Here is a 22686-nt window from a genome sequence, read left to right as displayed (position 1 = left end):
ATCAGGCATATCTTGCCTCAAAACGATGCAGAGAAACTAGTCCATGCATTTGTTACTTCTAGGCTGGATTATTGTAACTCCTTATTATCAGGGTGTACCAAGAAGTCTGTCAAGTCGCTTCAGCTGATTCAAAATGCTGCAGCTCGTGTACTAACCAGAGTTAGGAAAAGGGACCACATTACTCCTGTTCTGGCTGCCTTACACTGGCTCCCTATAGAACACAGGATAGAATTTAAAATTCTTCTTCTAGCCGACAAAGCACTTAATGGGTAGGCGCCATCTTACCTTAAAGAACTCATTATACCCTACTGTCCTACTAGGGCATTGCGTTCCAAGAATGCAGGGTTGTTGGTTGTTCCTAGAATCTCTAAAAGTACAATGGGAGCCTTTTCTTATCAAGCTCCACATTTGTGGAATCAGCTTCCAGTTTGTGTTCGGGCAGCAGACACCCTATTAGTTTTTAAGAGTGCGCTTAAGACCTTCCTTTTTGATAAAGCTTATAGTTAGGGCTGATTAGATTCAGCCCCTAGTTTTACTGATATAGGCTTAGTTTGGCAGGGGACATCTTATTTCTTCCTTCTCTCTGTCTGTACCTGTGTACTCTCATGTTCCGATTAACCCAGCTTCCCCAAATTTCTTTCTTTTTGGTTTCTATATACGCCGGGATCCGGAGACATGGATGATCCTGTTGCTGCGGTCCTGTGTCCTGGATTGCGAGCCCTGGATCGCGAGTCGTGGCTGTGCCTGTTGCTGTGGTCCTGGATTATAAATCCTGGATGGATATCCACGTGGATTCATCTTCTTATTACAGACACATGCATTTCCAAACATTTGGACTACCTATGTTGCAAATGCATTATCTTTTCAATTTACACACGGCATCTATTGCACGTCTGTCCGTACTGGGATCCCTCCTCTGTTGTTCTCCCTGAGGTTTCTCCCATTTTCCCCTTTAAACTGTGGGTTTTCTCCGGAAGTTTTTCCTTGTACGATGTGAGGGTCTAAGGACAGAGGGTCTAAGGACAGAGGATGTTGTATTGTCTGATATTCTGTACAAACTGTGAAGCCCACTGAGACAAATGTAAAGTTTGTGATATTGGGCTATATAAATAAACATTGAATGATTGATATCTTATTGTTTGTCTACCATAGAAACTATGGAGGTATATATATATATATTGTTGATGTTTATATGCCTATACTTATCGTTTCAACTTTAGTGCAATGCCTTGTTTATTACTTGTTCTTGCAGCTACAACTAAATATAAAAGTAAATCTAATCTCATCTAAATAAACCTTCAATAAAGAGCAGAAAGAATGAAACTTAAAAAGGCTAATATAGATTAAGACAGGTATAAAAAATAATAATACGAGTTACAATTCAGCGTTTGATATGAATAAGTATTTTATTTCTGCTTCCACTCTGATTCAACGGAGGTGAAAGGACTTCAATTTTCATTCAACAGAACACCAACAATGAAACACGTGAGCCCGTACTACAGTTTCAAAAAGCAGGAATAATCCTGAAATTCCATTTTAACTGTGAACTCCAAATGAGCTGAATGTAATCTGTAAACACAAACAATATGCAGGAATGTGAGTCCGTTTCGAAGGCATTTCTCTTTTATATAAAAGAAAATAAATGTATTTATTAGGGTAAACCCCTTAAGATGCACCTTCTCGTTTTCAAGGGGGTCCCGACAGAAGCAACAATTTACAGACAACCCTAACCCTGAACAAAATAACAGAAAGCAAAACATGACAAACCACGTACAGTCTGTTAAGTAAAATTCATGAAGTAATACTTACAATTTGATAGACAGTAGTGCAGGGGTGGCCAACCAGTCAGAGGTTAAGAGCCACATTCTTCTATGTTACTGCAAAGAGCCACATCAAACACACAGTCACTGATATTATTTCAGTTTTTTGTTTTCTGGAGACAAGATGTCAACCACGTCACTGATGCATTTTTGTGGCATTGCGATATATATTTTTTAAATCCTCTGGAGCAGAGAGAGGCGCTGTGGATTATTGTTATTGATTAATGCATCAGGGTTTCTTAGGGTCAAAAACACTAAACCCACAACTTAAGATGAAAGCATTTAGTTTATTTAATAAAAGAGCACATGTTCAATGTGAAAAGTGACAGTAGTTATAGATTATTTGCAATTTGGTGCTATATATATTTTTAAATTATATATATATAACACCTTGAATTTCAGGGGGGGGCGCGGGGCGCAGCGCCCCTCCAAGACAATGGTAGGGGAAACACTGGATAGTGTTTAATCAACGATAGGTTTTCCCCCCTCAAAGGTGATTGGTTCACTGCATTGCAGGTATTATTGTGATTGGCTCTTGGGCCACATCAAAATTAGACGCGCTGTCATCCTCACGATACCAACATTTTGGTTTCGATACCAAGTCAAGAATTGCGATTCCGATTCTTTTTCTTAAAAAAAGGGAAACAGTCTTAAATGTAATTGTGCTTTATTTCACACCAGAACCATGACACAAACTTTTAAACAATGAGAACAATAAATCAAATAAATGACAAGAATTCGTATTAAATCAAATTAATACATTTCTCACAGACAGGCCTCGTGGTGTCCGTAGGCTTGCCCTCACTGTCAGAGATATAGCTAAAATACATCAAAATGTCGCTTCTGGCTTTTTTTTTGTCAACAAGCCGAGGCGCAGCGGCAGTTGCACTCCCACTTGCAGCCATGCTTCTCGTTTTCTCACATGCTCTGGCAGCTAGCGCGTGCACGAGAGAGGGGAGGGACTTCGAGCGTGCTTGAGAGGGAGGGACTGCAGGCACGGCTGCAGTGCAGGGAGTGAAAGCAGAGCGCTGAACACACGCGGCTCTTATTAAAACGGCGCTTTCTCATCGGAGTACTTTCCCCCGTCATTCATAAAGTACCGATACTAATGAAACGGCGGAATCGTAACGTTTTTAACGGCAGGGTATCGCGGTATACCTTTCAAGTATCGGTACACCGTGCAACACTAGTCAGGAGTCAGTGTCTCTCCCCCAAACTCACACATACAATTCGATATGAACTGAAGAGCCGCATGAAACTAGGCAAAGAGCCGCATGCGGCTCGAGAGCCGCGGGTTGGCCACCCCTGCAGTAGTGTCTAATAGATATAGATAACAAGAGCAGGTGAAAGTGAGATGATAACGCATGCTTAAACAAACCCAAATATGCAAGGGATCTAATAGTAGCAGGTTAGTTTGGTTTGATAATATAAGCAAAATAGAACAGAATAAAACTGAAAAAAAATCGTACAGTTTCTCTATATCAATAAGTCATTGGTTCTTCTTTTAGACCAGAACAGACTGATAACTCAACAGGAACTATCAAAAACATCCCAATGGAAGTTACAAGTCACAACTTTTCATTAACCAAACAGATTACAGATGAATCAGTCAGTTGTTATAGTATAAATCAAAAACGTAGTATGACAAAAACATTAAACATATTCAAAACTTCTGTTGAAAAAGAGTTTATATGAAGTCATATATAAATATTGTCAAACAGAGTTTATACAGCCAGACAGATGTTTTCATATGAATTCTCGAAGGACTAATTAATTGTCCTCTTTTTTTGTTACACATGCAGATTTGACTTGGAAAATGTCAGGTTCTGAAGAGTCTCCAGGGTTGTCTTCAGTCTCTGGTTGTAAATGTTTCTCTGGATCTGAGCTCCTGGCTGGTTCTGGTCCTCCACAGTCCTTTCCATCAGCTTCTGTTTCCATGTGTTCAGCTGAGCTGCTGGCTGGAGGCTCTGCCTCTCTGTTCTCCTCAATTTGAGTTTAATGAAGCTGTGAGGACTGACGACCAACACACTTATGTCTTTTGACATAATGACTCCAGGTAAATCTTTTGTCACAAACACTGCAGCTGTATGGTTTCTCTCCTGTGTGGATTCTAATGTGGTCCTTTAAACTTCCTCTCACTGCAAAAGATTTCTTACAAATTGAGCAGCTGAATGGTTTCTCTCGTGTATGGATACTCACGTTATCTTTTACATTTCCTTTCTGTCCAACCCTTTTCTCACACAAAGAGCAGCCAAATGCTTTCTCTCCTGCACTACGTCTTGAATCAAAGACAGGGTCTTTTTTAGGTTTCTTACAGTTTGAACCTGTTTCTCTGGTCTTCTTCAAATCAGCACTGTCTTCAGTGTCAGTTTCAGTAGAATCTGCAGTGTCAGTTTCAGAAGAGTCTCCAGTGTCAGTTTCAGAAGAGTCTCCAGGGTTGTCCTCAGTCTCTGGTTGTAAATGTCTCTCTGGATCTGAGTTCCTGGCTGGTTCTGGTCCTCCACAGTCCTCTCCACCAGCTTCTGTTTCCATGTGTTCAGCTGAGCTGCTGGCTGGAGGCTCTGCCTCTCTGTTCTCCTCAGTTTGAGTTTGATGAAGCTGTGAGGACTGACGACCAACACACTTATGGATTTTGACCGAACGACTCCGGGTGAATCTTTTGTCACAAACTCTGCAGCTGAATGGTTTCTCTCCTGTGTGGATTCTCATGTGGCACTTTAAATGTCCTCTCTGTGCAAAAGATTTCGCACAGACTGAGCAGCTGAATGGTTTCACTCCTGTGTGGATTCTTATGTGCCGATTTAGATTTCCTCTCTGTGTAAACGTTTTCTCACAGGACGAGCAGTCGAATGTTTTCTCTCCTGCACTACGTGTTGAATCACTGAAAGGGTCTTGTTTATTTCTGTGAGAGTTTGAACATGGTTCTCTGGTCTTCTTCCAATCAGCACTGTCTTCAGTGTCAGGTTCAGAAGAGTCTCCAGGGTTGTCCTCAGTCTCTGGTTGTAAATGTCTCTCTGGATCTGAGTTCCTCGCTGGTTCTGGTCCTCCACAGTCCTCTCCATCAGCTTCTGTTTCCAGGTGTTCAGTTTGTCTTTGATGAAGCTGAGAGGACTGAGGTCTCTCGTCATCATCTTCACTCTTCACAGGGACAGGAGTGAATGTGGACTTGATGATATCAGCCTCCTCCAGCCATTGAAGCTGCTCTCCCTGCTGACTGATCCAGAGTTCCTCCTGTTCCTCTTTAATGTGTGGGGGGGGCTCTGGGTCCTCCTGGTTAAGACTGGAGCTCCACTCCTGCTGCTCAGGGGGAACCTCTTCTTTAACCACCACCAGCTGCTGGACATCTGCAGGAAACAGGAAACACACACAGAGACGTTAGAGAATAGCTGTTGCGTCACCGCTCAAAGCCCCGTTTTGAACCCCTTATTTGTATATTCCTAATTAATATCATAAATACCTATGGCTAATAACTTTTTACATTTATGCACCAACAATTATCTCAGAGAAAGGTACGTGTAATTATATTTTGAGTGGTTTGGTACCCCTAAAATCACACGTGGATACAGCTTGGGACCCGGATTGCCTTTTGTGTTTTTAAGGCAGCTCTAAATAGAGATATGAATGATTTAGAAGAGTAACTAGAGCTGTCAGGCATATGAAGTGAAGTCATGGCCTGACCCCCCATTACACTCAACGAGGTCCGGCCCTCTGCATTTCTTCTGAGGTGTATGTAATAAAATAAAACACTGAAATGAACAGGGCTCTATTAGACCAAGTCGTCTCTTACTTACACTGCAGAGCTTCAAGTTGGTTTCACTTGAGTGAATAAGCTAGCAACATAGCTAAAGTTAAATACATTCATCAAATGTCTTGACATAAAAGTTGTCATCCTTACATGTCCAGATAAAAAAAGGATTGCAAGGTTTTACTGATCCTCATACATAACAACTTAACATATCATTTATGCTGCTGCCCTCCAGAGGGAGTTTTATAGGTTTTTGCATGAATCGCTAATTCAAATGTGATCTGATCATCATGTAAGTCACAATTATAGACAAACGCCATCCGTTTCATCTTGTGGAACACACATGTATTAGTTTCCATTTTGATGAAATCACTAAAAGTATGTGACCTCCTAGAATTGGACAAAAACGAATTGAGTCTGGAGTTAAAACACTTTGTTTTAATCAGTGAAACACGATAAGTGCTGTTCCAGCGTTAACTTGTAAACATCCCTCAAACATCCCTGCATGGAGGGATGAGTACGAGGCTCCTCATCTTCACTAGCTCTGCATTGAGAAGTTAGCCCTAACAGCTTTGTTTTTAAATCTGAAGGACAAAATCTGAGTTCAAGGCATCACTTTAAAGGATTAGAACTGTCACTCTTCTGTAACTTTAAAGTCATTCGGAGGGGGGGGGGGGGGCGTGTCCTCTCCTCTGTGATGACCTGCTGCTGAAGGGGGGGGCATGATGCAGGGCTTCCGCCCCGTGTAGTGGGTGTCTGCAGGATCAGAAAATGAAATCCAACATTTAATGTTCTGGGAGGACGTTGTTTACCCTATCTGCATTGTGCAGCTCCTTCAGCGACAGGCTGCTGCACCCCCGCTGTCTCACGGAGAGATACCGCAGGTCCTTCTTTTCTGCAGCGATCAGACTATGTGCAAACTGTGCAATATACACCTGGCTGCTAAATCCTCAGAACTATTACAGGATGTGTATTTTGTAAATTGTGTCACTTTTTGTTGTTTTTTCTTTACTTATATTATTTATTTTATAACTTTAATACTTTTGTATGCAAGCTTCTACGTAACATTAAGCTGCCTTCGGCTCTTTCCTGTTGTAACAACGTACATTTCCCCTCTGAAAAGTATCACGATTGATTTGACCTGGGGGCACAACAACACGTTGTAAATGATAGAGATGTCCTGCCCCTTCGCCTAAGTGGTCGACCAATCACAACAGCCGGCCAGTTAACCATTCAGAGCCGACTGGGTTCTGGTTTCAGACAGAGGCTGAAAAGAGGCAGTATGACAAAAATAAAGAGCTTTTTCAACATTAAAGCATGGAGACATGTACCAGTGAAGACAATATACTAATACCAACCTGAAAATGAACAGAATATGTCATCCTTGTCGTTGTCCTCGGTCTCTGGTTGTAAATGTCTCTCTGGATCTGAGTTCCTGGCTGGTTCTGGTCCTCCACAGTCCTCTCCATCAGCTTCTGTTTCCATGTGTTCAGCTGAGCTGCTGGCTGGAGGCTCTGCCTCTCTGATCTCCTCACTTTGAGTTTGATGAAGCTGTGAGGACTGACGACCAACACACTTATGGTTTCTGACCTTATGCCTCCAGGTGAAACTTTTGTCACAAACACTGCAGCTGAATGGTTTCTCTCCTGTGTGGATTCTAAAGTGGTCCTTTAAACTTCCTCTCACTGCAAAAGATTTCTTACAAATTGAGCAGCTAAATGGTTTCTCTCCTGTGTGGATTCTCATGTGGTCATTTAAATGTCCTCCCTGTTTAAAAGATTTTTTACAAACTGAGCAGCTGAATTGTTTCTCTCCTGAATTACGTCTTGAATTACGTCTTGAATCACTGACAGAGTCTTGTTTATTTCTCTGAGAGTTTGAACCTAGTTCTCTGGTCTCCTTCCAATCAGCACTGTATTCAGTGTCAGATTCAGAAGAGTCTCCAGGGTTGTCCTCAGTCTCTGGTTGTAAATGTCTCTCTGGATCTGAGTTCCTGGCTGGTTCTGGTCGTCTACAGTCCTCTCCATCAGCTTCTGTTTCTAGGTGTTCAGTTTGTCTTTGATGAAGCTGAGAGCACTGAGGTTTCTCTTCATCATCTTCAGTCTTCACAGGGACAGGAGTGAATGTGGACTTGGTGATATCAGCCTCCTCCAGCCCTTGAAGCTGACTGCTCCAGTGTTCCTCCTGTTCCTCTTTAATGTGTGGGGGAGGCTCTGGGTCCTCCTGGTCCAGACTGGAGCTCCACTCCTGCTGCTCAGGGGGAACCTCTTCTTTAACCACCACCAGCTGCTTGACGTCTGCAGGAAACAGGAAACACACACAGAGATGTTACAGAGAATAGCTGTTGTGTTCATTACGTCACCGCTCAAAGCCCCGTTTTGAACCCCCTTGTTATTTGTATATTCCCAATTAATATCATAAATACCTATGGCTAATATATTTTTACATTTATGCACCAACAACTATCGCAGAGAAAGGTAAGTGGAATTTGAGTGGTTTGTAGGGATGGGTATCATTAAGGTTTTAACAGTACTACTACTTTTATCGATGCCACTTATCTGTCCGGTCTTTTAACGGTACTCTTATTGGTTCTTTTGAAATAAAAAAAGGTAAACTAACTAAACACATTGTGAACAAAGCTAACATGGCTTTTTATTTAAATTAAATACATAATATTTCACATTAAAAGAAACAACATTTTAACCGATCGTATTAAATAATCTGATGCCAGAATAGCTGAAACTTTAACAAAATAAATAACTAAGTTACCTCTAATTATAAATGTTTGTATAATTGCGTTAACTCCGTGTGTTGCTGCTAGCATACATAATACCTGACGTGGAAACGTTACACGTGGATGAGGCTACAGAGCTACTAGAAAGATAGTCGAACCCGGTGCATTTCTTCGTCTGAATGTGGAGCACTTTTGCAAAATGTTTAGACAAATTGCTCGTGTTACCGCCCTTACATGCTCAACTCTTATTGCACTTTTGGTAACGAGCATTGTCGACATCGAGACGGGTAAAGTTTAACCACACCTCGGAGCTCGTTCTCTCCGCCATCTCCTCAGTGTGTGTGTGTGTGTGTTGCTGCATGTAGCAGCTGCGTGTGTGTAAACTGCCCCACCCCCTCGCAAGCAGGCGAGGGAGAGAGATCGAATATACTAAAAATAATCATAGAAGCATTTTGCAGTCTTTTCGCATGTTAGAAACGGAGTTGGCGACACTAAAACTGCAATGTAATGTTTGTGTAGCAATAACACACAACATCTTTTTTACATTTCTCCAGTACCGATAAAAAGACTGCTAACGTCGGAGCATAACGGTACCACGGTCTTTAATAATTTAGCCCCGGGGCCCGTTTAATACCGGGGCTCGGGACCCATCCCGAGTGGTTTGGTACCCCTAAAATCACATGTGGATACAGCTTGGGACCCGGATTGCCTTTTGTGTTTTAAGGCAGCTCTAAATAGAGATATGAATGATGTAGAAGAGTAACTAGCGCGGTCAGTCATATGAAGTGCAGTCATGGCCTTACTCCCCATTAAACTCAACGAGGTCCGGCCCTCTGTATTTTTTCTGAGTTGTGTATAATCAAATAAAAACACAAATGAACAGGGCTCTATTAGACTAAGTTGTTTCTTATTTACACTGCAGAGCTTCAAGTTGGTTTCACTTGAGTGAATAAACTAGCAACATAGCTAAAGTTAATTACATTCATCAAATGTCTTGAAATTAACAATTTAATTAAACATTGTCAATGTAAAGGTTTTCATGCTTACATGTCCAGATAAAAAAAGGATTGCAAGGTTTTACTGATTCTCATGCTTAACTTAAAATATCATTTGTAGAACACATATATTCGTGTCCATTTTGATTAAATCATTAAAAGTATTTGAAGTATCGGAAGACCTATGAGGAAGAATTTTTGATTTCACCAAAAGTTAGGGATGCACCGTTAGGAGTACGAGTACATGAGGACAGTATCGGCCTGATATCCGTTAATGGGATCGATCGTCTCATCCCTAATAAATACTGATAATGGTTAGTAAAAAACCATGCTTTAATGCTTTGAAGTGTGCAGACAAGACGGCATGCGAAAAACCTTTTAAAATGCGCGTTTTGTGAATGGAGATTGGATCGATCACGCTAAACTAACGTTGTAGCTGCTCCGTCCAAACTCACAACGTCCTAAAGACAGAATTAAAGCAGCGACTGTATTCGTCATGACACAGACAGTCTGTGGTTTGTACTTGTTTAATTTTTGTCTAGTTTCTGAACAGATATGAGGAGCTGTGAGGACACACACACACACACACACATTTGCATTTCAAAGTATTGCTTGTTCATACAGTTGGATGTTGGAGCTTCACTGTGCACTGCTGAATGATGTATGTGCAGAGTTTGACCCTTGAAGGTTGCTTCTTCTGCTCTGAAATGTAATATATCTGTTACATATTAATAGAATTTTTGATTTTTAGATTTCATTTTGGATTTGTGAATGGGAGAAGTAGTAGATGGAAAACATACCAAACACTAATTATTCAAAGTAAAGTATTTCATTTTAGATACGGTAATACTAAGGAGGCATAGGCCTATATGATGATACGATTATTGATATTAAAAAAGTGTTATTTATTTGTAAGCTCCAAATCCTAATTTTTTTCTCAACGGCCTTTGTGCCCTGGCATGTGGCCTTTGCGCCCTGAAAAAATGTGTAACACCAAAGGCCAAATGGCCTTGCCCCTAAAATGACGAAAATCCAAGCCTGTCGCTACGCATATCTAGGGTGCGGAGACGAACAAAAAAGCCTCTTGGAGGGGTATAAAATAATGTACAGGAAGTCGGCCATTTTGAATTTGGCGTTGGGAAAAACCCGATTTATCGCGTTTTTCGTCCTCCGTACAAATCTATCTTCTCCTAGGGACTTTATCCGTTCGACTCGAAATTTGTCGGGTAGCTTCTCGAGACATGGGCAATTAAAAGTTATCAAGGAAAAACATTTCTTTCGGGCGGCGTGGCCGTGATTTGGCGCCAAATTTCGCGTTCACTCGTTGCTAGGCGATCCCTCGCCATGGAACACGATGATGTCATAACTCAAACTGACATACTCAGAACGCCACCAAACTTCACATGATGGTTAACACTGCAGCCCTGAACAGCTCTAGGTCAAATCTGATGTTACTTAATGTGGCGTTACCATGGCAACAGATCCTTCGCCATTAAACACGGTGTCGCTGTAACTCCAATGGACACGGTCCCATCGTCCCCCAATCTTCACTTTATATCACCGGTCCATGCCTCAATAGCTCTACGTGAAGTCTGAGATCTCACCATATGCCGTTTCCATGGCAACGCGTCCCTCACCATAGGCAAGGAAAGTTTATTTATATAGCACTTTTCAACACAAGGCAATTCAAAGTGCTTTACAAAAAATGAAAGACATTAAGAAAATGGCATTTAAAATCAGTCATTATAAAGAAAAGGGAATAAAAGAAACATTAAAAGGAAAAGTACATGGATAAAAGTTACAGTGCAGTCTAAGATATGAATAGTCAATCAATTAAAAGCAGCGACAAAAAGAAAAGTCTTCAGCCTGGATTTAAAAGTAGTAAGAGTTGCAGCGGACCTGCAGGTTTCTGGGAGTTTGTTCCAGATATTTGGAGCATAAAACACAATGTTGTCTTAAGTCAATGGAAAATGGTCCAAACTGCACCAAACTTCAGATGACAGTTAATGGTCCTCAACAGCTCTACACCAATTATGGGATGTCATCATATGCCGTTTCAGTGACAACGCATGCCTCGCCAAACATTACGATGTTGTAATTCAATGGAAAATCGTCCAAACAGCACCAGACCATCATTAATGGTCCGGCCCTCAACAGCTCTACGTCAATTAGGGGATGTCATCATATGTCGTTGCCATGGCGACAGATCCCTCACCATGAAACACGGTGTTGTCCTAACTCAATGGAAAAACGTCCAAACGGCACCAGATTTCAGATGATGGCTCATGGTCCGGCCCTCAACACATCTAAGCATATTATGGGGTGTCATCAAATGCCGTTGCCGTTGCCATGGCGACAGATCACCCGCCATCAAACACAATGTTTGTGTTACTGCTGTAACTCAAAGACATTGTCCGATCGGCCTGAAACTTCCCATGTTTGCCAACGGCCAAGTCCTCGAGACACCTAGACACACACGTCGATGTGTGGACAACAGCCTGCGTGCCCGTGTACTCAACCCGGCTCTGGGGGCCGGAAAACTGGCTGCCCAGTCACTCTCCTATCCCGCATGGGGTTCAGTTTCGGCATGTGTGGGTACAAATACAAGTTATTTCCCTGTTGGGGATAAATAAAAGTATATATTGTACCTTCAACAAACTTGGTACAGTGAAGGTAAAGAGTAATGAAAAGAATAAAGACTAAAACAAAAAAAGTAGAGAACCAGGAGAACTGTTTAAACAGTCAGCCACTCACGGTGGCGTCAACACGTTGTAAATGACAGGCTAAGGGACGGGACATCGCTAAGTGGTCGGCCAATCACAACAGAGCTGGCCAGCTAACCAATCAGAGCAGAATGGGCTCTGGTTTCAGATAGAGGGTGAAAAGTGGCAGTATGAGAAAAATAAAGATATTTTTTAACATTAAAGCATGGAGACATGTCCCTGTGAAGACAACATACTAATACCAACCTGAAAATGAACAGAATATGTCATCTGTGTCATTGTCCTCAGTCTCTGGTTGTAAATGTCTCTCTGGATCTGAGTTCCTGGCTGGTTCTGGTCCTCCACAGTCCTCTCCATCAGCTTCTGTTTCCATGTGTTCAGCTGAGCTGCTGGCTGGAGGCTCTGCCTCTCTGCTCTCCTCAGTTTGATGAAGCTGTGAGAACTGACGACCACCACACCTATGGCTTTTGACCCGATTACCCCGGATAAATCTTTTATCACAAACACCACAATGGAATGGTTTCTCTCCTGTGTGGATTCTCATGTGTCTATTTAAATCTCCTCTATGTGTTAATGACTTCTCACAGACTGAGCAGCTGAATGGTTTCTCTCCTGTGTGGATTATCATGTGTCTCTTTAAACCTCCTTTCTGTGTAAAAGAATTGTTACAAACTGAGCAGCTGAATGGTCTCTCACCTGTGTGGATTTTCATATGTGTCTGTAAACTTGATTTCTGAGTAAAAGAATTGTTACAAACTGAGCAGCTGAATGGTTTCCCTCTTGTGTGGGTGTTCATGGGTCTAATCAGATGTATCTTGCTGCAATTTTCTTTCCCGCACTGAGAGCATCTAAAGCGTTTCTCTCTAGCACTAGGTCTTGAATCACTGACAGGGTCTTGTTTGTTTTTCGCAGACTTTGAAGCTGACACAGGTTCTCTGGGTTCCTTCCAATCAGCACTGTCTTCAGTGTCAGGTTCAGAAGAGTCTCCTGGGTTGTCCTCAGTCTCTAGTTGTAAATGTCTCTCTGGATCTGAGTTCCTGGCTGGTTCTGGTCCTCCACAGTCCTCTCCATCAGCTTCTGTTTCAAGGTGTTCAGTTTGTCTTTGATGAAGCTGGGAGGACTGAGATTTCTCTTCATCATCTTCACTCTTCACAGGGACAGGAGTGAATGTGGACGTGGTGATATCAGCCTCCTTCAGCCCTTGAAGCTGCTCTCCCTCCTGACTGCTCCAGAGTTCCTCCTGTTCCTCTTTAATGTGTGGGGGAGGCTCTGGGTCCTCCCGGTCCAGAGTGGAGCTCCACTCCTGCTGCTCAGAAGGAACCTCTTCTTTAACCACCACCGGCTGCTGGACGTCTGCAGGAAACAGGAAACACATATTCAGAGAAAGTGTAGAATATTAGAATTGAAAATCTAACCACGATCAACACTTTATTAACTTTGCAGCCCTTATCCATTCCTTATTTTAAATGCTTGCCTATTGTTTTGCTAAGTCCCGCCCACTCTGTGTGTCTGTTGTGTTGATTGTCTGTCAATTACACCTTTTGTCCAGATGCTCTGGAGAGGTGAGCTTCAGGTGAGTTAGTACTCTAGCTGATCTAAAACATAGTAACAGTGCTTAGTTTGGACAGGGAGAGCAAGGGGGCGAAGTTTCTACTTTTCTGTTTGCAGATATGAATTGCTATATGTAGGTTTGAGTAATTCATGCTAATGTTAGTTAGCAGGGTTAGCTCTGTATTTACTGGCTGTATGAGATGTTGGTCTTTTTTTAGTGATTGTTTTAGACAGTTGGAGGGGCTCCTATTGAGGCACTGCTAGCTGTGCCCTTCATTTAACACTTATAAAATAGGCAGGAGTAGTACTGTTGAGGAACCGGTGACCTACATTTGCATAGCATAACTACAGCGTAGTTGTGAATATGATATGACAATATCACCAAGGGGGGGTCCGGTGTGGGTGGCAGCTCTATCTCCAGTCCTCCAGAATTGTCCTAATCACAGAATAAAGGAGACAAATTAAAATTGATCTAACTATACACAGGGGGGCAAAATTATGATTGCAAAATGTAACTCAGCATTACAGACAAAACAATATTAGCCATGACGTACTGACTTAGTTTTAAAAAAGGAGAAGTGACAGTCACAGCTAGCATCCCTTTGACAGCACTCCAAAAACTTAAATCAAGCAAAAGTCTTCTGTCCATTTCTGATGGTCTTATTATTATTATTATTATTATTATGGGATAAGGATACATATTTCCTGGATTATTCGAACCACGCTCCGAAGCAGTACTTAAAGGTAGGGTAGGTAAGAATGGAGAAACCAGCTCGAGTTAGCTAGAATTTGAAAGAACCCAACCAAAAAAAAATCTGCCCTTCCTTCAGACTTCCTCACAGTGCCCCTCCTCCAACACATACAAATGCGCACATGACCAATGAGGGCACGAGATAAGTTTGTGCACAGAGGGAAGGCTAACAGGCAGGTCGGCTATCCAATCATCTGCCGTGGGCGTCAAGAACGTCAGTCAGATTGGCTGACGATTAGAAAGGGGGTCGCAAGGTAATTTTAGTTTGTCAATCAACTCTGGTATGAGAATAATGTGTCATGTTAAGAGAGAGTAATGTTCCAGTTGTTGTTGTGCCTAGGGGGGGGGGGGGTGGGTGAGTGAGTGAGAGCAAGATGATTGACATTCATGAATGAAGATAGAAGATCAATTTATATTCCTATAGTACTACTGACGACTTGTGAGGATAACTTGTAATTAGAACTGAAAACAGATACATTTATTAAACTGTATTATGGAACTTCTGTTTTTTTATTGTCATTCATACCACTTTTATTGCCAGATAGAGGGTTCCGACCATAAAACACAGAGACCATACAGCCATACCATATTGAATTGAAAAATACAAATCAGAATTCTTAAATGTTGACATGACAATGATAAATTAGTCTGGATATTGAGAAACAATAGAAAAACATGTCTTAAAACAACTCTCTTCCCTTCTACTCTAGGAGAGGCAACAGATCAGACTAATATTCATATGTTTAAAAGAATAAGTATTTTAAACTTACATGGTGGACCAGAGTCTATGGTGTGATGATTAAGTGACAAAAAGGTATCAAACTATATGTATTCTGCATAATTGGGGGGGGCGATGATACAAATTTAAATTTGGGACACTGCTGGTTATATCCGGGACAATACAAAGTAGAATTCGGGACAGTTGTGGGACACTGAGGAAATAAGTTAATTTCGAGCCCTGATACTCCCTCCAGTACAGCGTTAGTTCTGAGTATTAGCGATGCTTGCTAATGTAAACACAGACCATATTACTCCCAAAACACGTTGCACATTATTCTGATACAGCGATGTTTCTGATAGGTTGGGGCGGAACGTTTATTCAGTGTTTACCACTAGAACAATGCCATTGTATGTATTAGTATTGTCACAATACCAACATTTTTGTTTCGATACCGATAGCAAGTCAATAATTGCGATTTCTTAAAAAAGGGGAAACTGTCTTAAATGTCATTATTGTGCTTTATTTCAAACCTGGAAAAAGGTTTCAGTCATAACACAAACCTTTGAACAATGAGAATAATAAATTAAAGCAATGGCATTCAAGGTAAAATGACAAGTGTTATGATATTAGGGTCATGCCGAGTCAGATCGCTATCCCTTTAAGAGAGAGAGGGAGGGGTGTGGCGTGTGTATGTTTTGAAGCGAACGAAGCAGCAGCAAAATAGGTCTGTCGAGTGTCTTCAAAGTTAGATCTGTAAGAAAGACCTTCATAAATGCAACGGCCCCCAAAGAAGAGCTCGCTGTTCTGCCTTATTTCAAAGTGGGTTATTGAACGCGAAGTCTGTTGCTTGGGCCTTGGAAGACTGCATAAAGTCATCCCCTGTTTTCCTCGACTACGGTCTGGGAGCCGACAGGAAAGTTTAACACAATCATTTGTATCAACTAAAATAGCAGCATCATCTGAAACAACAAACACAGTCTCTGAGAGGAGCTGACAGGCTGCAGGGAGTGGAAACAGAGCGCTGAACACACACACAAGAAATACGGCTCTTATTAAAACAATGTCAGTCTTAAAATACCGATACTAATGAAATGGAGGAATTGCAACATTTTTAACGGCAGGGTATCGTGATACCTTTCTAATATTGGTGCACCTTGCAACACTAGTATGTATTATATATTTAACAACTTTACTCCAAGTCGCTCTCGTAAACATCCTGCTGAATACACAGACACACAGCTGAGGGAGGGGATTCAGCTAGCCAACTGTATATGGAGACGATAGTTTGGGACGTGGGCGCAACGTTGCCAGGAGTTCAATGTAAAGCCAGCCCACTTTTTAGTAATGTCATCATGACCGCAGCAAATCTGGATCAGCTCCGTTGTTTTTACAGATGTGGGTACGTTTTATTTTCTGACATTTGTGAGTCTCCTTACACACCGGGGGCACATATTTATGTCAAAAAGGGCATTTTGCATGATAGTTGACCTTCAAGATAAGATGATAAAATCAAATGGATATATTTTAAATATAAGCCAATTTTGTACCCCTAGCTGCATGAGCTGAAAGAAGAGGTTGTAATTTGTGCCCTAAGTTTAACAATAAAACAATGCAACATGTCAGAGTCTAACATAAAAAAGAGCAAACGGCAGCAACATGTCAGATTTATAATCACACCGGACTGAGTTAAGCAGGTCTAATGTTTTCACTTTTATCTAGTTATGCACGTAATATAAAGTATAAGTTATCCATAACAGAGTCAAGATCTCTGTCTGACATTAGGAAGCTTCGGAGTTGATTTCAATATAAAATAGTAAACGGCAGCACGTGCAACTTCACTAACGTCACGTGTGTATCCGTATTATTTAAATGCAGTGGCGGCCGTACCATAGGGGCGCCGCCCCCCCTCTTCCCACATGTTTGATTGTCATTAAAAATAAAAAATAAATATATTTTTTATTTTTATTTTTAATGAACAAGGTAAATATTATATAGTTGGTTGGTCAAATGTATAATCTACAATAAAATCTCGTTTAAAATGGCTTTACGATGTCTAAAGTTACTGATAAGTCACATGTTTCCTGCCTGGCCGCAGTGTGTATCATTACCCTCTCTCGTCTGGGCGGTAAGAAAGGAGCCCTCAGCCAGAGCAGCAGCAGCCAACAAGCTGACTGTTGCTATCTGTAAACTATGCCTATGAAACATAATTTCAGCCAATCAGCGTTGTCAGATCTGATGGTCACAGGGCGGCAATTTCAGCGCCCGATGCAGTCTGTGAGTTGTTTGGACTCGTATCCAAGGTGACCCTACAGTCAGTAGTTGATGAGGATGGCTGGCAGGTGGAGACTCCGGGTGCTAGTGAATTGCCGGAGCTGTAGATTAACATTTACATGCTTATTGTAGTTGTAAGGGCAATGCCTGCAGCACCATGGAGCATATGTGTGGGCTGGACCTGTATTTTACAGGAAAGGAGTGAGCAGAGGGTCGAGTTGTCGATTCTTGTTCAGTTTTCTGTGACTCCTCACCCTCTCAGACTTTGAGTTGTGCGCACGGCTAAAGAGACGCGCTACCATGGAAACCAAACAAAGGTGTAGCTGTATTAAAGTCTGAGTGGAAACAATCGTGAGTAAATCTGATTTTGTTAGAAATCAGGAGAAATATGACCCCGGGAGGAAACCGGGGTCATATATATAGCACCAGTGTTCTGCAGTTTGTGTGGGCCTATTGTACTGTTGCACAGTTTATACTGTAGAAACTATGTCCAGGACAAGGTGTTTCGAAGTTTTGGCTTCATAGCTAACCACACTGAAGATTATGGATTATCTCATATCCCATAGCCCCACCAAAAATATTTTCCATCATCCGCCACTGTTTAAATGCAACAAGTTAATGCCCCTGGGTTTGACGTTAGTTATTAAAGTAAGTTAAACCCAATACTCACATGTGTAATTTACTGCCAAAAGTCACGTGAGTGAGTCACGTGACTTTTGGCAGTAATATTCCGCAGTGGCTGGCTCATACACACTCACTCATACACACATGCTCACTCACACATGCTCCACGGCAGCAGGGGGCGCTACTGAGTCAATTGGGAAGGCGGGAGGTTGAGCAGAGCATGGAACAGCCCTTGCCAGTCTGATGACAGCGGTGTTTCTAGTGATCCAGCGATCTGGGTCAGTGTCTGGACCACATTGTAACTAAGGAGATTTAAACTATACAGCGATTCTGCACTCGGTCAATCAGCTGCTCTTCATTTTGTTTCCTACTATATTCAATGAGTGATACAAATATTTTTTACCACAAGTTCTGAATAAAACTGACACTGTTGGACTCGGTACTAGTTGGCTGCTACCAGAAATAAAATGAAGTATTTTACTGTGTACTTTGTGAGTAATCCTCTGCCAGAGTCTCCTCCATAGTACATAATGCATGTTTTCTGCTATCTTTGATGAATGATAAAAATAAAATGTTACCATTAGTTCTTAATGAAATTGATACCGTTTGACTTTGTATTAGTTAGCCTCCTAATAACAATACATTGAAGTACTTGTACTGTGTATTTTTTGAGGAATAATAAGTCCCCTGCTGAGAACAAAATCAAGCCACTTCTGCTAAGTTTGATGAGGGAATTATTTTTTGTTGCCATTAGTTCTTCGTGAGATTGATCCTGTTGGACTCAGTACTAGTGAAACTACCCCCACAAGTACTATGAAGTACTTAGTGTACTTTTCCAGTAATCCTCTGTCAATGTCCCCTCCTGAGTACAAGAATGCATGTTTTCTTTTATTTTTCTTTAAAAACATTTCTTCATGAGACTGATATTGTTGGACGGAGTATTTTAAGAGGATGGTGGACATGATATCAGCAATACTTCCAGTCAGTAATCCGGCAGCAGCATTTCTACCCCTTGGAAACTCTTTAGAGTCTGGCCTGGATAGCTGGTCACAAATATTCTGCATGCGTTAAATATTTTAACGCAATTAATTCAAAAAATTAATTACCGCCGTTAACACGATAATTTTGACAGCACTAATTTTAACATTAACTAGAGTGCGTGATGTCACAGCTAGAGGGTAGAAATCTTGAAATGTGCCTTCATATATATTTTTAAACTGCCATAATTCCCCAACCCTACATTCCTGGGAGATAATTTTTCATGATAAACGTAGGAAAACATCTCGTAGCTTGAAAATGACAAATAATTAAGCAAAACATTCAACAAAATGCCTCTTGAGGGCATGAAGTGACAACAACGTTCAACATTCCTCCATTAAAAACCCATTGTAATTCAGGCAGATATTTCCTCACGGTAGCAGCCGCACACCTTTAGTTAAACTGCCAAAAAGGCCACATTATTAACCCGAATTTACACAGAAATTACACGTCAGATACTCAACTTCCTTGACATGCTTCACGTTTTGAAATTTCACAGATATCTGTTACGGTTCATCCACAAAACGTTCACATGTAAGAGGTACATCTCCCATTCAGAACAATGAAGCCTTTGAAGCCTAGGCACCTCATTAGCTCAACTATAAACACTAGGGATGCACGATATTGGTTTTTTGAAACCGATACCGATAACTTCCTGCTTCTCAAGACCGAAACCGATACCCGATAATAAAAAAAATGTACGCCACTAATTATTTTAACACATTTTTTTCCTCGGCCGCCCCGTAGTTTCAGAGCGCATCGAGTTTAAAATACCATCTACACGCTGATGCTGACAGCCCCGCTCCTGCCGCCTGCTTGCAGCAGACCACACTTCCACGCTCACCGGCAGGCACCGACTGGCCATCTGGAGGACCGTGAGGGTGTGTGTGTGTGTGTGTGTGTGTGTGTGTGGTGTGTGTGTGTATGTGTGTGTGGTGTGTGTGGCGCGAGCGAGAGAGAGACCTTGCGTGCATTGTTGTTGTTAGCATCTGGTGCTAGCTAGCTGCGCTAACGGATATAAGGAGCTGTTTAAATGAAAACAGAGGAGCGACATTTCGTCACAACTGCACCGAGCACTTGACATTATGCAGGAAGCAGACAGTGGGACATTGTACGAGAAGTCAACACACTCAGCTCGGAAACATGATCATGATTTCAGCTTCCAGGCAGCTCCGGTTCGAGCATATGCCTTCAGTTGCACATAGCTCCAACGCGCGCGCACACACACACTTTGTATTGTACTGATCAGGTTCGAAGTATTAGGGAGCGCTGGATTTGTGAAGAACTCCCCTCTTCCTAAACCACTAATACCACAGTACTGGCAAAACGGGAGGAGCCGAGTGAAAAACAAGCGGCCCTCATCCTAATCCACCCACACCGCAGTATTTTTTTCTTTTTTTTTACCCAAAAAATATATTGTATATTATCGGGGCTATTAATACTGTTATCGGGTTTATCGGGATGACGTCATAATTCCTAATATCGGACCGATAATTATCGTGCATCCCTAATAAACACCTGTGCAATGGAACACGATGATGTCATCCCTCCAACTGACATGCAGCAGATTTCAACAGTCCAGCCGTGAAGACATCTTCTGGACAGTTTGGAGATTTCTCCAAATGCCGTTGCCATGGCAACACAATGCTCGCCTTGAAACACGGTTTTCTCATAGCTTCAGTGAAAATACTCCAAACAGCCCAGAACTTCACAGGTTTGATAACGATGCAGCCATCAATGCATCTAAGCGTAGTATGGGGTGTCATGAAATGCCGTTGCCATGGCGACAGACCACTCGCCATGAAACACGATGAGGCTGTAAGTCCAATGGACACGGTCTAATCGTCCCCCAATCTTCACTTGTATATCACCGGTCCATGCCTCAACAGCTCTACGCCAAATCTGAGATCTCACCATATGCCGTTTCCATGGAAACGCATCCCTCGCCATAAAACATGATGTCGCTATAACTCCTATAAAAATGTTTCAAAAGTGCTCAAACTTCACATTTGTGCCAACAGTCCAGCCGTGAAAACATCCACGGGACAGTTTTGAGATTTCTTCAAATGCCGTTGCCATGGCAACACAATGCTCGACTTGAAACACGGTTTTCTCATAACTTCAGTTAAATTACTCCAAACAGCCCAAGACTTCATAGGTTTGGTAACGATTTTACATGTAGGATTCAACCCCCCTTGTATTGATTTACAATGAACAGACACTTGAGTTATTCATTTGTAGTGATATAATAATTGTGGGATTTCTATTGCATCCACTTCATCTGCAACGAAGAACGGCAACGCTATTTCCGCCATTGCAAACAGAGTCAAGCCGACTCCGAGCTGTCCGACTTCAGGCGAGATTTTTGAGACCTCCCCGGGCTGCAATCGGCTATATATAACGCTCATACCCATGGATCTATAATAAGAACCATATTACCCCCTCCTGCACCCAGGGCCCGGTGACACGATGGAATCAAGAGAGCTCAGACCCTCACTTATATAGAGGTCGGAACATGTCATAAGTATAAATAGATGCATGCATAAATACATGTAGGAATAAAAACATGAATAAATAAATGAATAAATACTGGAATAAATATGTTGCTGTGTTTTCAGGGAGCTTTAGTGTGTGTGCTGTGGCTCAGCTGGAAAGCAGTTGACTCGTGACCGCAGGGTTCCTGGTTCAACGACTGAACAATACGTACTTTTTGTTGTTTATAAAAGCTACAGCTAAATGAGATAATGTAGTTAATAAATGTATTCTTTGATATGGTTTTGCCTTTCTCCGGCTACAACATGGTTAAGTTTACGAATATTATTAAGGAATACAAATCCCTCTTTGCAATGTTTACCAGCCTCCTTAGGCTTTTCAATCACAATCATTCAACTGGAATACATACAATATTGTTAACATGAAAATATGATTTAATGTTCGTTGTTTAGAGGTATTCTAAGGCTTTACTCATTGGGAACTCGGTATGAGAGAGAGCACACTGTTGAGATGTCCAATCTGCCTGTTTTACACACTTTGACCAACAGGGGGGTTTGTGTTCAAATGAAGCCCATGATGAAGCCTCATGAGATGAACCCTTTTGCGAACCAATTGGCTGGAAAGCTTCAAAGCTTCATAAGGCTTCATCTCACCATCACTACAAAACACCCAATACTCACATTTATCAGTTATTAAAGTAAGTTAAACCCGATACTCACGTTTATCAGTTACTCCTCACGTGCAGCTTTCTCTCTGAGACCGACCGACATTTTGTTTGTTTCCTCGTCACCGGCGCGCATTGCATCCTGGGATACGGTGGGCTGTGAGGAAGAGGACTCTTCGGGAAAAGAAGAAGACCGCTCTCCAACCCGCCCCTACCCACTCTCTTCTGTCTGTCCCAGAATCAGAAGTCCTTTATTGGTCCCACAGAGGGACATTAACATGGTAACAGCAACAGTGGAGATAGATGCTGCTCCCAGACCGTAGTGGAGGAATACAGGGGAGGACTCTCTGCAGTCTTCCCGGACTGCAGCACCAGGCTTCGGCTTCAATAACCCACTCTGAAATGAGGCAGACAGGCAGGCTGTTCCTTGGGAGGCCGCTGTGTTTCCTCAGGACTTTGTTATACAGCTAACTGGAGACAGACTGATCACTGCTGCTACTCCCGCTCTCTTCCGGACACACTACGCTCGCTCACTCTCGCTATCGCTCAACACATG

At 42.0% G+C, this 22686-nt stretch overlaps 1 protein-coding gene across 1 annotated transcript; it reads right to left on the bottom strand.

Moving 5' to 3' along the window:
- Nucleotides 1–2384: 2384 nt before the first annotated feature.
- LOC117441577 (zinc finger protein Xfin-like) lies at nucleotides 2385–22639 on the bottom strand. The gene is made up of 5 exons (XM_071202240.1): nucleotides 22186–22639; nucleotides 13899–14004; nucleotides 12264–13370; nucleotides 6924–7862; nucleotides 2385–5164 (listed from the first exon to the last, which is right to left on the bottom strand). Exons 2-5 carry the CDS (start codon nucleotides 13909–13911, stop codon nucleotides 3816–3818), a joined length of 3408 nt encoding a protein of 1135 aa, XP_071058341.1. The 5' UTR covers nucleotides 13912–14004; nucleotides 22186–22639; the 3' UTR covers nucleotides 2385–3815.
- Nucleotides 22640–22686: the final 47 nt, after the last annotated feature.

This window comes from Pseudochaenichthys georgianus, unplaced genomic scaffold, assembly GCF_902827115.2.
Source record: "Pseudochaenichthys georgianus unplaced genomic scaffold, fPseGeo1.2 scaffold_180_arrow_ctg1, whole genome shotgun sequence".
In the NCBI taxonomy this organism is placed as follows: domain Eukaryota; kingdom Metazoa; phylum Chordata; class Actinopteri; order Perciformes; family Channichthyidae; genus Pseudochaenichthys; species Pseudochaenichthys georgianus.
The sequence above is the reverse complement of the archived record's forward strand: the minus strand, read 5'-3'. Positions and strand labels throughout refer to the sequence as shown.